This window comes from Sphaeramia orbicularis, chromosome 4 (assembly GCF_902148855.1).
Source record: "Sphaeramia orbicularis chromosome 4, fSphaOr1.1, whole genome shotgun sequence".
NCBI classification, from domain to species: domain Eukaryota; kingdom Metazoa; phylum Chordata; class Actinopteri; order Kurtiformes; family Apogonidae; genus Sphaeramia; species Sphaeramia orbicularis.
In genome coordinates, this window is record NC_043960.1 from 21,206,669 (window position 1) to 21,225,111 (window position 18,443).

The window sequence follows — 18,443 nt, forward strand, 5'->3', positions numbered from 1 at the left end:
ATGCACCAATACCACTTATGGCCGTGTGACATTCACAGTTCAGTGCAGCAGGTACGAGGAGGAGGAATAATGTGTGGGGAGTGTGGAGATTTTTCAAAATAAATGACGGTGATCAAAGTAACGCTGACTGCAAGTAACGTTAAAGACACAGACGGATACGGACGCAGCGTTCTGTCCATCCTCTGCATACATTCCATCTGTTTTCCAGGTGCTGGCGGATGCGTACCCAGACAGAGAGGGGTATGGAGCAGTGCGGACCATACCACTAGCGGAAGTGAAAACGAAACTTATCGCTCATTTATCTTTTCTCTACCTGCTGAAGCTTCGCTTTTAAACCTTACCAGCGAAAATGTTGCAATATTAGTATCACATTAGTGTTACCTCTGTCGTCTCCATGTTTGTTATTACTGACTTGCTTCTTTTTCTCAAAAAACTTTACTCTTCTTCATGGTATTTGTCCAGTATGGTTAATTCAGAGCGGCACCCCCTGGTGGAATATTTGAGAAACGCTCATTCCAACACATTAAATGTCAGTAGCAGCACTTTGTTCCAGTCAGACTAATGACAACGACAATAAAGCACATTTACAAAAGGAACTAAGAACTGGAATGGGATTATTAAGTACTCGTATCGGTACTCGGTATTGGCAAGTACTCAAATGTAAGTACTCGTACTCTGGAAAAAGTGGTATCGGTGCACCCCTATTTTTTTTCTGTTGTGGAGGCTTAGAGCTCATATGTACAGAAACAGAGCAGAGAACATGGCTTACAGGGTGGATTGAGGATGAAGAAGTGTGTATCTGTGCACCATGTCCTTTGCAGATAGTAATATATTTTGAATATGCTGGTGTGAGTTTGCTCATGCCTGGTGTGCACAAGGGAGACCAAAAATGAGTAGGAAACCTGATAGGGCTTTTCTCAATCAGGCTGAGTGAGTGTCAACAGCAGGTTGTTAATACTGTGGCCTGATGGGAAACGTGCTGGGAGGCCCACAAGGAGGGATTGAACCAGGAACGACCCTGAAATGGACGCTGAGAGAAGAATGGGGGGGTGTTGGGGGATGGTGGGGAGGATAGGAAATGAAAATGGGGATTGGGCAGTGTGCAAGGAGAGAAAGGGAAAGAATAAGGGAGAGTAGTAGAAAGGAGAGATGAACACTGAGAAGAGGAGAGGGACAATCACGGTGTCCAAGAACCCCAATATCACTCATGTGCACACACACAACCATGCAGTCCCACAAACATTTCTGCCTGCTCATATCCCTGTTGGGCCTCTTTGCAGCAGATTGCTCCTTGTCCCCAGTCACCTTCATCATTCCTCATTCACTCATTTTTCACCCCCTCACCATGCCCTCATTCTCTCTCTCTCTCATCATGCCGTCGCAACACACACACATACACACACTTTTATATACACAATCTACAACTTCAGTCCCCCACCCCACCCCACCCCACCCCAACACCAATCTGCCGGCTCAGTACCTCTGATCCCTCTCCCCTGTGTACAATAGGCCACTGCTTTAAATGTAGAAATAATAAAACCGGTTCAGAGCTACAAAGGTTTTAATGGATATATTTGGGAGTTTGTCGAGGTTAAAAGTGAATTACAAATTTAAAATGTCAAACATACACACACACAAACACACACAGGGAGTCATCACAGGATCATTATCTCAGATTCTATTTCCTTGATGAGCGGTGAGCATGAAGCCAGAGTGGGCTTTTAAATGACACCAAGCTGAGCTATAGCATGTACCCGAGGAGTATTAGGAGCATCCGTCTCACCCAACACACGGCGCCCCCGCCATTCCATTAGCAGCAAAGGCTCAGCCGACTGACCACCATTCACCCACCCACCCTTGTCTTGCTCTAGCAACAATGTTCAGAGAGAAAACCATTAGTGAACGGAAATGAATATAGCTGATGGTGGGGGGGGACTCTGCAGACTTTGTATTTTTTACTAGGCTACATGTACATTAAACGTACATTTTGGTAGATGAAAAGACACTTATGCACAGATGCACACATACAATGTCAGTTTTTCTTTGTATTATGGAGGTTAGATATAATTCACATTCCAAATGCAACAAATGTTCCACATTAAGAGTTAATAATAGTTGTTATATTAACAAAAGAAATCTTGCAATGCTTAAATTCATCAATTTTCCTAGTTTTTCCTACTTGGTTGGCTTTAGAAATTCCAAGATGAGACCAGTCTTTTTACATGAGCTGACAATCTCATGTCAGTAATGACAAGATAATAATAATAATACATCGCACTTACAAAGCGCTTTTTTGGACACTCAAAGACTCTTCACAATCAAACAAAACAAAAGAACAAAGGGGCTCAAGAAAATGCATGTTTGAACAGGTAATTAGGGGTCATCAGTCTAAACAGTTCATGGAGTTATCATTAAAGTGTGCATTAAGTCAGTTATTAAATAATAATCGCAAAAGTTGTTTTATTAATACATCACTGGCTGTGTGCGCATGTGAGATTATATCCTGGATTATATTTGCCAGTTATCTCTCCTATGAAGTATAAGAGTGAGCCCAGATAGAATCTATTTACAGAGATACGGTGCTCAAATGTGAACCAGCCACACTCATTTCTCACAAAGCTTTGACGGCAACCTGAGAACTGAAAGCTTCCCATAACTGCTGCTGCTTCTATCACACTGATGGGGCCTTAAATGGAGGGTTAGGATGAGACGTTTGTCATCCATAAGCACAGCAAAACTGGGCCACTCTGAAGAATGGTGTCTAGACCCCAAGTGTAGATCATCCATTTTACAACAAGCAATGACTCTTTCAGCTGAAAGAGGCACTGTTCTCTGCTTAAAGTTTTAGTAATGCTTTGCAGTACAGAAATGATTTTGGCTGAAGCTTACATGAATCATAAAATGATAATGGGCACAGTGATCACTCAAGAATTTAGAGGCTCTGAGGATCTGCAGTCAACTCTATGCAACGCAGTTTGAGGAGTTCATCAGGTTAAATGAGAAGAGATTTAAATAAGTTCCTGTTATTTATTTAGATTTTTCCATGGTCACTTAGAACTCATTATGTTCATTGCTTTGTTGGTGCCAACACAAAATCCATCCAACTGTGATGCATGCATATATTTTTCATGCACCATAAATGCCTCCAGTCTAAATGCAAATGTACATACATATTACAACATTCTCTTTAATAAAACCAGTGGTAACTTTTTAAATCGCAGTCCTAGTTATCTCAAGACAATCAGAAATGTATTTACTTGATACTTCATAATGTACAATTGAAGCAAACACTTTGCATGTTTATAAAGCATAGAAATTAATTTGTTGTTTGTTTGTGTGTCTGTACAGTGCCTGGCCTACCCTATCTGTCAGTGGCTCAGGACTCTGAGACATCTGCTATTGTTCGCTGGGACCCTCCAGACTTAACAAATGGCATGGACCTACAAGGTTACCGGCTCCAGTTTGGCCGGAGAGATGTCTCACCTTTGGCCACACTGGAATTTGCCCCCCAAGAGCGACAGTACTCAGTGGGCAACATTCACCGGGGCGCCATTTACCTCTTTAAAATCTCAGCCAAGAGCAGAGGGGGCTTTGGGGAAGAGGCTGTGGTGGAACTTAATGTCCCTGAGAATACACCAGGGGGATATCCTCAAATAAATGAGGCTTCCAATGTGACATGCTGCTCAGTGCAGTTGTCCTGGTCCCCACCGGTGCTGGCAGAGAGAAACGGGGTAATCACGGAGTATACTTTGGCCTATAAAGAAGCCGGCACAGGAGGAGCACCACGGGAGCTTCGTTTACCCCCCAGCCAGTCCAACTATGTACTCAACAGTCTCAAACCGAACTCAGCATACGATGTGAAAATACGTGCACACACCAGTGTAGGTCCAGGGCCCTACAGCCCTCCTATCCAGTATCGGACGGTGGCCTTTGATCCAACAGGTAGGGCTTGCCTGTTTCTCTTCCAACCCGGGTGGCAGGGGGTTGGAAATTGGCTAAAACACAAAACCACTAAAATGAAAGCTGCCCCACCCCCTCCTTCAACCACCTCCACTTCTCCTCAAGAAAGAGAAATTTTTTATATTAAAAATGTTTGCCGTGGGATACTCACTTCACTAACCCAAACAAGGTAAAACCCAAGTCAGTAAGTTATAGTCAGTCATTTTGAGAATAAGGAGAGGAACCTAGAAATTCAAGGTAAGTGTTATTTGGTCAGACATCCAGTCATCGTTGCAGTCCTTTGCCAAGCACACTCACGCAGCTAATGCCATCTCACATCCCCAGTATTCAAGCAAGGTAGGACCTCAGTCAAACCCAGTCACTCCAAGAGAATGTTTGGACTTTCTAAGATGACAGAAAGCAGATTTTGGTTCTTTGTTTTAGTTTTGGTTTTGGGTTTGTTTTGAGATATTCCTCCCGACCTAACCCCCTTCCTCTCCTAATTCCTTCTTCCCCTTCCCCTGTCCCTTCATGGGACAGCTTGTGGCATGGCATCCCCCAGATGCACTGCTGAGGACTGTTGGCATGCTGTGTTTTGGGTCTGTCTCTCCGCCCGGCTGGCTGCATGTTGGCAGTGCCAACCCAGACTCAGCTCAAGTGTAGGAACAGTTGGCAAAGAAACCACATGGGTCAGTTGTTAATCCTCAAGTGGTCAAGGGTTCAGGGGAAGTGGCGAGATGGGTTGGCACTATCCACACTAGCTAGCCACTGGGCATACCCTTGTGCTCCATGGGTTTGTCATCCATGAGTCTTACGTGCTGTGTGTCTTAACCAATGGCGTTGCCCTTCTCACAGCCAATCACAGCTCACGGTTACACCCACTCTCCAACCCAGAGGAACGTTGCAGGGGAACAACAGCGTTTTTGTTTGTGTTGTTTGTTTTGCTTTTTTGTTTTATAATTTTGCTTTTTTAAGCTAAGAATCTTTTTTGTCTTTCCTTATGGATCCTACATGTCACAATTCACTGAAAGTACGCTCTTTGTTTTTTCTTTTTCTTTTCTTGAATTTTCTCTATTGAGCAGATGTTCCAAAAAATTTCACAGTCAAGTGGGCAACCAAAACCACAGTGGTCCTAGCATGGAAGTTTTCTGAAAGCAGATCTCCATACAAATGCACAGTGAGTTCCTGGAAAATTAAGTTCTACACAGCTTTTCAACAGTACATTTGATAAAAACAAGTCTGAAACTTGGTCCCATTTTTTTTATTTAACTGTTTTGTTATAAAATGACATGATGCTGTGCTTAGTGTTCAGCATTTTCCCATGTATCATTAGTTTGTTCTCATTATCTCACTCATGTAATCATCAAACTCTGTATACATTCTTACCTACATCCATAAACCTCCTTCATGACCACTGAACCATTTATTTACTGACCATATCAAACCTGCATCTTTAACCAACCAACCCTTCAATTCTAGATTGAGTACAATCGTCAGAAGATGGATGTGGATGCCAGGCAAATGAGGGTGCTTGTCACTGGTCTAAGACACAACACCACCTACGAGTTCAGGGTGGCGTGCCAGGAGAGTATGGACGGTGGGCCAAGACACCGTGTGGTGGCCAGGACGGCACCACTCATCCTGGTCAAGAAACCGAAGCTGGACCCCTACGCCGAGCCTGACAACATGTACACCATGTCCTTCCCACCAGTTGAGAGCAAGGACATCAAGTGAGTATATTTGTAAAAGATGTATATGGTTTAAGTCTTGAGATGCTTGAGCTGTGATGGGATAATGAATGAGATGTCAAGCTGTCTAAAATGTGTTGAACCTTGAATTTAGCTCCCGCGATGTGTGAGACATGCTAATTTTTGTGGGTCAGAATGATTGATTTTCTGCTGTTTCTCAGAACCACTTTATTTCTCCTCACACATGATCGTCACTGGACAACTAAGTATAGTCTGGTTTATATTCTGTATACATAGTATACAGTACAAGGCTAATATCCTTTAAAGTGTCTCATGGTGTTCCATTAAAAACATTTTGTGTCTTTTGAAATAAGTGACAAAACATCACATGAGAAATACTGTACATACAGTCGTGGAAAAAATTATTAGACCACCCCTTGTTTTCTTCAATTTCTTGTTCATTTTAATGCCTGGTACAACTAAAGTTACATTTGTTTGGACAAATATAACGATAACAACAAAAATAACTCATAAGAGTTTCATTTCAGAGCTGATATCTATCCATTTTCCATGTTTTCTTGTTAATAACCAAAACTTCAGTTCTCACATCAATAACTATGGCATTGTACTGCCTAAAACAGTGCTTTTAGGCATTCCATGCTTTCTTTTCTGTCTGTTTAAATCACATGATACTCACAGGAGTTAGTACTTGATTGCATAACCATTGTTTTTGATGACTTTTGATGGTCTAATAATTTTTACCGAGACTGTACACGTGTATCAGACAAGGAAATCAAATGAACAGATCTTAAAAAATAAAAATAAGAATAGGATTAATAGTAGTAGTTAATAAAAAATCATATCCCAGGTGTATTTCTCCTCTCCAACATGTCTTCATGGTTATGTTTTATTTTTGTTTGCAGAAATTTCTATGTAGTTGTGGTGCCACTCAAAAGGACCCCAGGAACTGTCAAAAACCTCAAGAACCCCGATGAGATGGACATGGAAGAGGTATGGTCTCTGGAAAGCAAGGACAGATTGTCACAGTAGAGGAGTGGAGAATTATTACTATTTTTCTTTTTAATAGAAGCAATGAGCCTTATGGAGGACTGAGCAAAACTGAGTTGAGCATCTGCCGCTAGAGCTTCAGACCCTTGATACTTGACAATGTTCTTTGTCGAGACTGTCCTCTGTCTTCTTTGCAAAAAAAAAAAACACACTGTTTTGATAATAGTTGTGTGTTCTAGGCAAATTGTGTTGTGCACACCATGTAGCAGACATGGGCACACACAACACAGACATAAGTACATCTCAGCTATGCTAATTTGTCCCCTCAAGCATGCAGAAGAGAGAATTACACAGTCCTCTCCCACTCTTCCCATAGCTCGGGGTCACCTTGAGCGCCAGATCAACAGCTACCATCCCTATTGGATTTAGGATTACAGACATTCCCCCTGCTTAGCGCCCGCCTCTGTCTGCAGTTTGAAATGAATGAGAAGGGCTGGATGGTGTGGGGGGGTTGGAACCTGGTTACATGGAACATTGCCAGACATTTAGCAGCTTTCTGAATGTAAGAGAGCTTTCACACCTACAATGTCTTTTCTTTCACCTCAGTGTAAGTGAAAGTGAGCAGGGCCTTTCACAGACAGTCACCGAGTAAACAAACCATTTCCGTTATTATCAATCATTAATGGTGGATGTAAGATTTTTTTTTTTTAATAATTTGTCAATTTAGCAATGACAACTGAACAAATAGCCATACAAATTCAGCCAACATTAACCTGTACGCTTTCGCATCCATCAGCTGTTGCGGGATGTGACCCCAAAACGCCGTACACGCCGTCAGTTGGCCCAACTGGACCAGAGGAAGCCCTACATCACAGCCTGTTTCAGACAGCTGCCCTCCAGCTTCACAGTGGGCACCGACCACCGCTACAGCAGCTGTGAGAACAAGCCTCTTGATCCTGGGCAGGAGTATGTTTTCTTCCTGCTGGCTGAACTGAATGCCACTGCTGGGGTGAGTTATTAGTTGAGCCCAGTTTAAAGCAGTTCAGATGATTATCTTTCAGTGGATTCCTTTTCACTGAAGTGGATTTAGTTCATTGAAACGTGGGTCACTTCGGTTCTGCTCTGATCATGTGACTATAACACTAATACTAACTAACACTAATACTGTCATGTTCAAAGTTGTTTTCTTAACTCATAAAGACCCAAAGCTACTTTTGTGGCAGTTCTCAATAGATTTTTTTCTCTATGTTTAATACTTCCTTAAGTGATTTAACACCATTTATTACAAAATAATCTTCCGTATTTTACATTTTTCCAGTGAAAATCAGCTATTTTCCAATATTTAATGGATTGATCATATAGATGTTCAGGAAAGCTTAGGTTAAGGTTGAAGGTGATTGTATCAAAAACAAAGAAACTGAAGAAAAAATAACTTTTTCAGTAACATATATCGTTAACTGAACATTCAACAAGCAGCACCATTCACTGTCGTTGATCCAACTCCATGGGTTTGACTGGTGAATCAATGTTGTAGAAGATGATTGTGTTTCCACTTCCACTACGGAGCTTCTGAACATCCAAATGGGTCATATCTGATGACCACGAGAAGTTGACAAACTGTAATTTACACCAGTTATTTACATGGATTGATAGGAGTAGTGGATCAACAGGTATTAAACATTTTAGATCAATAGATGATTTTGGTTGGTGGTGGATATTTGGGTCTTTTTTTTTTCGTAAATATATTTATTGTTGTTTTCATTGCTTTATAAGAACAGGCAACAACACCCACACTGTTATGCCCCAGCCTAGGGGTTCACCAGGGCGAACATAATATGCTCAATTTGTCCCCTCCCAGCTCCCAAGTACACACGTCAGTCGAAACTAAAGTTCACAGTATTTATTTTTTAAAGCAACTAAAGGAGGGTTAGGGGAGGGTGCGGCTAAAACAACAAACAAAAATATCTTCTGAGGAGTTCAAGCTAACTTACCTAACCAAAATAAATGCAAGAAATAATATACAGAAAACTAACCTGAACTTCCTAACCAAAAACAGGAGAAAACGGGAAAACAAAAGAGCCGGCCTCCCCTACCAGAAAAAGGTTCAATTTACAAAAAGTATTTACAACGATATACATTCAAACTTTACACGAGCACACGAAGACTGACGGTCACACACAGGACACAGGGTTGAGAGCTGGCAGGAGGCAAGAGAGAGAGCGAACAGAAGCTCCGGGGCCATTTTTAAAGGGGCCGGGCAATCACCCTCCACCAATCCGCTTCCTGTAAACAAACAGACACAAAAGGGCACAGCACACCTACAGGACGGGGGAGAACACACACACTAAACAGAACATAGATACATAGAACAAAAATAAATGGACAAATTATGACCCAGGGTCATAACACACACATCAAAACAATCTGTACCCTTAAGAGTCTCTTTCCAAAAATTCAGAAGTTTGAATGTTTGGGTCTTTATAGGTTAAAATATAATATCACGTTCAGTTTGATCTGTTGACTTATTATTGCACACTTGAAGGAATGAAACATTATTCAAACTCTGACCTCTGCCTGCTTCAGAAAATGTTTGCGACCAGCCCTTATACCGACATGGTCTTGGGTCCAAGCATTGAACCTGTGGACCCCCTACCAGTGGAGACCGGAGGAGATGGACTCATTTGGGTGGTGGGCCCGGTCCTGGCTGTGGTCTTCATCATCTGCATAGTCATCGCTATCCTCCTTTACAAAAAGTGAGTTGGCTTTGGAATTGTGTTTTTTTTTGTGTGTGTGTGTGTGTGTGTGTTTGTGCTGTTGGAAGTAAAACTGTATAAAAATAACTTTGTTCGACCTCAAATGACCAAATAAATAATAATAAACAAAGCCACACAAATAAAAGTATAAATCAATAATGATTTGTATTCCAAAAGTAAATCACCCTTTTTATCCTTATTGCCATATATTTAAAGTAGTTAAATTGAAATGGTAGTGATTTTTAACAGCTCATCCATCCAAGTAATCGTCATTTATGATATTTGTGAATTTAGGTAAGTTGCAATAAACAGTATACAATAAATCACTACTAGTCATTTGATGCTGAACCAGTTATTAGCAGTGTAAATGGGGCTTTGGGGAAATAAATGCATGTTAGGGTGCATGATCAAATTATGTTGTGTCCATAGAAGCATGATTTTATGACCCTACAACATTTTAGCATGCAAAAATTAAAGCGAAAAAAAAAAAGAAAAAAAGATGGTTGTGGGAAGTGAGGGAGGTTTGAGAAAGAAGAGGAGATTCTTTGAGATGGTGTTTGATGAGTAGACCTAGACTAGTGCTACCCAACAATCCAACAGCCTTAAATGCAAATAATACTTTACATATTATTTCTAGAAAGGAGATTTTTGTCATTATATTCTTACTCATCATTTCAGCCACTGTTCGTTTAACATGCTTCCTGTTGTGGATATCAGTTCTACTTTTAAAACTCTGTTCCAGCCAGTAGCCATCGTCCTATAATGAAATGATGCAGTTCTGAACTTTCTGGAGGATTTTTGGACTTTGAAAAACATAAAGAGTCAATATTTCCCCTTGTTTTACAGTTAGTTGTAGTTTTTAGCCACAACCTTGGCGACTTGAAATCTCAGCTGAACAGTGGAGTAAGAGGTTGCCCTACATTCCAGGGCAGATCCCTGAATTATCTTAAGGGGGCCAGGGCTGGTGTGAGTAACACAAGTACAGCTTGGTTCTGTCAGATGATCCCTGACTGTCTGACCTTGCCTTACCTCCTTCTTGGTGGTTAGGGAGAGTAACATCTCTCCTTGGATCTCTCTCTTTTTTCTCTCTTGTCTTTCTCTACACCTCACTCTCCCACCCCCCCACCCCCCCATCTCTCCCTGGTGAATAGTGTTTCCCGGGTCTGCCCTTGGCCCTGACTTTCCCCTTCCCCATCTGTATCTGTACACACACACACACAAACACACACATGCATACTCACAAACTCAAAAATGAAGCAACACAGGCTCAAGAATACATAAGCCTACTTTCACATTTCATTGAACTTAGTCGTACAGTACTCGCACACACACCACAACATGCACACACACATACGCACACCGTCAAATGCTGATGAGCTTTATCTCGCATTTTGCGAGCCCAGCAGTGACCCCTGTGAATTTTAAACTGCTCTCTATTGATTTATCTCTCTTCTTGCCTTCCCCTCTCCCTTTCTCCTTGTGTGTTGTGTTTTCACCATCTTTATATATTTATTTGACTCCTATTGCTTTCTGTGGAAACAGCAAACCTGACAGGTAAGGCTTAGCTGTACTTTATTGCATTTTACAGGGGAAGACAAAATAGCCTGCCTCAGCATAAAAGATGCCTTTAATTACTGAGGTTGAAAGGGAGTTTTGTGTGCTGGAGACACATGTCAGCTTCCACATTCCTGAGTTAGTTTTAGTTTAGGATTCCCACAGAGTTACTAGTCAGTTAAAGTTCCTGATTTTTTTTTTTTTTTTTTTTTTTTTCGGGTGGGGGGGTGTCATCATTAGGTAGAATTTTACATGCTTTGCTAGTTCAAATGCTCACTAAAGATTTTCACACTGTTTTTGTTGTATCTCTCCCCCCTCTTCTATTTTGTTTGTGTTACTCTTCAGCCGTAAAAGAAAAGAGTCAGAGCCACGCACAAAATGTCTGCTCAACAACGCAGATATTACACCCCACCACCCAACAGATCCTGTGGAGATGAGACGCATCAACTTCCAAACCCCAGGTACACCAGCAGCACACAACATGTACACTGAGGAGCAAAATAACTACACTGTGAAACTAAACATAATGAGTAATATTAGACCAGAATACTGCAGATGCACTCTGTCAATAGAAGACATAATTAAATGTATTCTAAAACTGTTATCTCTGCAGTGACAAACTTCCTACCTAAGACGTTTTTATGGCTTTCATAGAGCCATTCTTTTAGGGTTGATACACATGTGTTACGTCAGAATCTTCATAGAAATGTGAATATCCTTATTTTTGTAAACAAAATCGGAATGTATAAATCAGGGCCAGTGTCCACATAGTTTTTCAGTGTTTTTCAGTTGTTTGCCAAAGAGGAGTTAGTGCATCTGCTCCCCTACAGTGACCGGCATCTCCTGTGCAAAGCATTCCAAACTCCTAGCTGCAAATACCGGACTGTTTACAGAAAACATGTATCGTTGCTGGTGAATTTTTTCAGGCAACCACTTAAATGGGATAGGACTTGTCAACCTGATAGTGTGAAAAATGTTTGGAAAAGTTTGTTGTGGTCTTATCCATGTATCTGGAGCTTACAAATGATCACAACTGTGACTGAAAATCCCATTTTTGGAGCAGATCGTTCGGACTCTAAATGTATCTGGTGAGTGTTGAGCTTTTAACAGTCTGTGCATTGTATGATAGACTATCTTAAAACGCAACATTGGAGTCTTAATATGTTGTCATAGAAATAAAACCTAAAGGCAGTGGGTTTTTTTTTTTTTTTTTTTTCACATCCCAGTGCTTGCCAGCAATTTTTTGCGGGAAGAAATTCTATGTGGACACGGGTCTTAAGTATATAATATCTGCCATCAGTGACTCTAACACAAAGACATTATTATTGGCTGTCAGAAGCTCATATTGCTCTTTCTTTTTATTAAATTATCATGGGTAAGTTAAGTCATACACCTGAGAAAATATTTCTCCTCGGACCAAATTATTCATTAATAGTAAAAATCTGTAACATATCATAAATGGGTGTGTGTTACCAGCAGTATAGCGTGCATGAGTTGTGACAGGAAAGGGTACTTTTGGCACATAAATGTGTACACAGCCTACACACAGATTAACTGCTCCCAAATGATGCAACTGAAAGTTAAATTCTTGCCGATGTTCTCTCAGCACTCTCATTACATTAAATATGACATTGTGTGCCTTCATAACTACCTGCCAGCCATGTCCCCATGTAACAGTGTGCCATTTATTAATAGCAAATTCTAGAGAAATTCAAAGTGATGTTGTAGGACACGACTTTTTATGTTGGAAACAAATCCTTTTTTGAAGTTCTCCTGCTTTCTCTGTTGTCTCACCTTCCTTCTGGTCTTTATCCGAGGTAAAGCCCGGTGTTAACAACAGAGCACATTCGATCCCACACTCATTCTCTAAGGCATCTCTACCTAAAGCCTGTCTGACATCTTCCTCCTGCCTCCTTTTCAGACCCATTATCTATCAGTCTGTCTTCCTGTTCGTCGGCCTCCTGATTTTAAGCTATAACGACACCTTTAGCCCACTTAGAATGGAAATTAGAACTAGAGGGAAAGATGTGGTATTCATCTGATTCTGATTCCTGCTGTAGAATTACACAAGCGTCATGGATGTGCGAGTAGCATGTTTGTCAGCCAGCTTTGAAAACCTGACATCTTCCTGCAAAGTTTATTGCACTCCCCACAGTTGCCTCTAAAGGGTTATAACATTAGACATCTTGGATTGAAGTCACTGTTCCAGTTCATTTGGCAGAGGACAAAGTAGATTTCAAGTGGCTTTATTCTTACCCCCATACAACTCAAAGAAAATAGTAAAGCCTTCAGAAGTGGAATAAACACAACTACCCCATTTTCTCTCATTTTTTTCCTCCACTTTTCTTCCCTCTTGCCTTTTGGTCTCCTGCCCTGCTTGTCTGTCAGCCATCTATCCGTCATTCATGGCCAGTCACTGCCTTCAAAAGGCTTGGATTTCAGAACAACATTTCTCTTCAGCTTCCAGGGAGCTCAGACATACTGCTGTGGGTTGGTATCTTGGAAAAAAAAACCAAAACAAAAAACAGAGATACAATACATAAATGGAAGGAATATCTTCTTCCTGTGTGGAGTTTTAATGTACTGTTTCATCTTTGTCTTCCATGGTATTCAGAGCCTTATCAGTGGTTCTATAATGACAAAGTCCTAATGGTCATTCTATCTATTTGTCTTTCTGACTTCCAGCATTTTCTACCATGCACGCAACTGTTCTCTGCTGATTTTTTAAATAATATCATTCTTGTCACAGTTTCTCTTTTGCTCTGTATTCACCAATACGTGCAAAGACCTCTCTTTTATATATGACAAGCATTCTCATTTGACAGCCTAACCATTGTTCCACGGAACCGGGCGATGTTGCTATCTCTGCGCACAGGGAATTTAATTTGAATGGACATTTTGGCCCAATTAAGTGGGCCGGTGAGCATTTGTGAACATCCCCATCAGCTAATAGTGACCATTGTTCAAATGAGCATACTCCCAGTGCACTTATCCAAGGCCTTTTCCATCCAACGGAGCATATGCTACATCGGCAATCTTCTGTATGCTCACTGACCCCTGTGGTGCTGGGGAATAAAAAATATGTTTTTGATTAGGCGCTCAATAGGCTAAGCTTGGCTAATGCGTTTGAGACGTGTGTGTGTCTATGTGGTGTATGTGCTTCTGTATATTTGCTTAAAGGCCTGTAGGTCATGTGACAGTGACATCCCATAACTCCTTGGGGCGCAAAGTGGCTCATTTTGTCATTATCTTCATTGGTGCCTGGGGTTTAATTGGCAAATGGGCCAAACTAATGATGCAGCGCGACTCAGTGGATATCTACTGTCTATCTCCAACCAGCCCCCCCCACAGCCCCCCTTTTCTCTCAGTCACTGTCTGTCTTGTTCTCATTTTTTTGTACTGTACCTGTTCTACTACTGCCATTAAAAACCGCAAGTACAAGGACATTTGAAGAGCACAGACTTCTTCGTAGGCCAATACTCTTCTTCTTCTTTAATTAATGATTGATAATCTGTAGATATTTAGATTAAAGATGTAAGACGAGAAAAGGACTCGGAAGGCACAGACCTCTGCCAAGGCAAATCAGTCCCGTCCACCCACCCCCCCCCCCCGATCACCACCAAAATTTAATAATTTCTTCCTTGTATTAGTATCAATATTTGCTGAAAATTTCATGAAAATCCATCCATAACTTTTTTAGTTATCTTGCTAACAGACAAACAAACAGACAAACACACAAACCGAGATGAAAACAAAACTAATCAATTACTAATAAAAACCTATAGGTGTGTGTAGGACACCAGAGGCTGATCTGTTTTAATGTGGTCTATTGGGAAATCTTTGAAGTGTCTCAGTTCACTTCATAAAAAAAAAAAAAAAAAAAAAAATGGTGATAAAGGTTTGTCCTGTGACAGTCCAACATTTTCTGTGATTAACTTGAAAATCAAGATCTAACATTAACAAGATGATCGTTGTTTGAGAAAAGTGATGGTTTGAGGTGTTGGAACTGAGATAACTAGAGGCAGGTTAACCGTTACACTGCAAAAAGGGGTGTCTAAAAATAAGATAAAAACACTAAATCTAAAAATGTACTCAAAACAAGTGAAATATCTGTCCATGCAGCAAGATAATTTCGCTTGACAAGATTTCTTGAATTAAGTTTGTTAAATCTAAAAATATACTATACACTATATACCATACTGATAGGTTAATTGGTTAATCTAAATTGCCCACAGGTGTGAATGTGAGAGTGATTGTTTGTCTCTATATATCAGCCCTGCGATGAACTGGAGACTTGTCCAGGGTGTACCCCGCCTTCGCCCCTATGTAGCTGGGATAGGCTCCAAGTGACCCCCGTGACCCTAGTAAGGATAAAGCAGGTTCAGATAATGAATGAATGAATGAATGAAATCTAAAAATAAGCATATCTACAATGTACGAACACTTAAAGTAAGAAATTAACTCAAAACAAGATAAAATTCCTAACAGGTTGTTTTTATCTTAGTAAGAATCAAATATTTTGCAGTGTAATGTTGCATTAGCAGTGAAATCTACCACATTTAATCTTTTGTCTTTAGATATTTTTTATTTGTGTCTTCTTCATTTTTGTCTGTAGGTGACATTAAGTTATTAGTGTAACTGAACTTTTATGCTATACGGTTTAAGTTCTAATTTCATTTAACTGATAGTATTTCAAGTTAAATAACCTGGGACTCTCCCATGTTAAGGAAGGTGAAAAACAATCTGAGACTCCCCTTTTTTTTGTGCTTTAGATTATATGGGGGGTTCATCCATGCCATGTGCCCTACCCTTCAACAAAGCTTCGTGAAAATCTCTCCAGTTCCATTTCCAACAGACAGACCCAAATTCTGATAGTCCGACAAACAAAGAACAAAGAACAATTTGGACTGAAAGCAGTGCAGTTTTGTATTCTCTTTGCTACTGCCAAACAACCTAAAGACTACTGATAATAAATGAAAGCTAACTGTTTTATGGCGTAGAGATATTTTGGACTGAAAACTTTGTCGTTTTGCTTCCACACTCTTTGCACAGGAGTGATCACATAATGTTTTGTGTGCAGGTAATGGTCAGTATATAGTACATAAATCAAGTTTCAAGTTTATTTGTCATGTGCGTTCAGGGTACAAATACCATGGTATTGAAACGCAGTGTGCCCTGGCCCTGCCCAATATTGAAAAATAATTAACAAATTACAATAACAATCACAGCAACAATAAAAAAAATACTTAACAATAAGTCCTCCTCTTTATGCGTTTTAAATCTCTTCTTAAAACCCACCTGTTCTCCTTGGCCTTTTAACACTCGTGCAATGTTGACATTTTGTTTCTGTTTTTATAATTTAACTTGTTTTATTTATTTATTTGATTTGATTTTAATGTTTTTTTTTTTAATGCTTTTATTAATTTGTATTGTGCTTTTATTCTTCTGTACAGCACTTTGGTCCACTGTGGTTGTTTTAAAGTGCTTTATAAGTAGATACATATATTACCTCAAAAGTTTATCATCTTGAGATTCACTAGTTAAAAATTTTCCCCCCAAAAAATATCCTCAGGTAAATTAAAAGACAGTTGATGTGAGATGAAGTTCACTCTTTCATCTCTCGTCTATATTTTAAACCAGTAAAGTCTCTTCATACGCCCTTCTCTTTCTCCTGATGTAAAAACAAACAGACAGCAATGCGGGAACCCGTAGACACCAGCCAATCGTCTGTGTGCGTCAGCAACACTTGTTACTCCAGATTACAGCAACAACTGTAACAACCGTGCCCTCCTCCTCACAAACAGCTCCGTCAAAACACACAGACACAGCACACATCCACACATAAACATAATCAGACATGCCTGTATCTGCTTCCCCGCTGTGATGAATGACATTTGGAGACAGTGCATCAGAGTGCCCCCCGCTAGCTTTAATTAGTCATTGTCACAAATCAATTAGGGAGAGGGGGGTGTTTGAAGTCTTCATTTTTCTGCACTCATTTGGCCTGACACCCTCTTGCTTCCAGACACCAGTGAATGAACAAACCCACCCGAATTCAGTCGAGCAACTAATATTTTGCATCATCCTAAAGGTGATTTTGGTTTGTTTCATCCCTTTATCAGCTGAGTTTATGCACAAGTGTATTAAAAAAATAAAGTGTGTTTTTGCTGTCAAGCAGATGCTAAATTAAGAGATTGTTCATTTGATTACAGCACATAAAATAGATTAAAAAAATACAGATATTATACAAATTTGCGACAACAGGCATAATAGTCAGTAGTGAAGAAAAAGTAATACAATAGATTGTCCCAGCTCAGGAGATGGAGATAGTTTTATTGATGCCACTGAATTTATTTTTAGTGTCATGACTAGGTACGTATCAAATATGCCCGATCCGGCACTGGAGGAATATATGCGCTATTGCAGCTGATTCTGTAATGGAAAGGGTTTGATGAAAATTTGCGACAGTTGACATTAAGGAGTTATTAGTCGCTTTTCCAGTCACCCTCAAATTGTGTGAATATAACTTGTGCATAAAAATTTACCTGATGGAAAAATGAATTTACCTAATGAAAAAAACAATTTTGCCAAAACTCTTGTTTTTCGATTAGAAGTTTTTGCGCCGGCAAGAAGTGGTTTTTTGAGTGTGGCACAATTGGTATATTACACAAAACTGCGTTGGAAAGACATTTTTCTGCAACTAGAGTCAGGTGAATTTAAAAAAATGGATGTTGACAGATGTTACAACAAGCGAAGAAGAAGAGTTTTAAAAGAAACATGGCGCGGTATGTGTGGACACACCAGGAAACCAAATAATTTTTAAATTTAGTACAAAATAGATGGGTAATATATAATAATAATGAATATATCTGTAAATCAACACCATATTTACGTTCATTGCCATGTTTATGGGATGACGTCCCGTGTCATCTCGCGATAATAAATAAAAAAATCATCGTATTTGTGATTTAATGGAAAAACTGACATTACACACTTCTGTTTTTTTCACATTTAGTAAATATTGGTAAAGTTTTGCACAGATGTCCAATGGAAAAGCGACAAATGTCTTTGACAGACAAAGAGTGAACAGTGTTTTTCATTCTGTCGAAGTGATGTTTCTTTTTTCTTATATCTTCAGAAATCCTCTGATGGCTTTTATCAGATATATCATCTTTGCATTAAGCTATCCCCTCTTACTTTTCACTGAGTAATTCTGTTTTGTAAGACTCAGCTTTTATCGCTACTCACTCGATGAGCAGAAATTCCATCAAACCGCATCTCTTTACCGCACGTCCATTTGTGCCGAATAGTGTCACATATGGTTTCTTTCTGCTCGAACAGCTTGGAAGACCGAAGCCTTTCCAGATATAGCAGCACTAGCTGTGGCCTCCGAGGACTTCTCCTCTGGAGCAGATAAGACTTTGAACCATCACCACACTCCGCAGAGCTCTGACTCCCATCAGCTCTGGCTCCACAGCTGTCAACCAAGAATGCGGACACT

At 40.1% G+C, this 18,443-nt stretch overlaps 1 protein-coding gene across 1 annotated transcript in view; it reads left to right on the forward strand.

The window, feature by feature from the left end:
• The window catches only part of ptprsa (protein tyrosine phosphatase receptor type Sa), a 317,356-nt gene that overhangs the window by 251,343 nt on the left and 47,570 nt on the right, over nt 1-18,443 (forward strand). Inside the window, 8 exon segments of the mRNA XM_030131459.1 lie at nt 3,349-3,942; nt 5,022-5,116; nt 5,419-5,669; nt 6,551-6,638; nt 7,432-7,644; nt 9,219-9,388; nt 10,931-10,942; nt 11,288-11,403. Coding sequence (XP_029987319.1) covers nt 3,349-3,942; nt 5,022-5,116; nt 5,419-5,669; nt 6,551-6,638; nt 7,432-7,644; nt 9,219-9,388; nt 10,931-10,942; nt 11,288-11,403 — 1,539 coding nt within the window.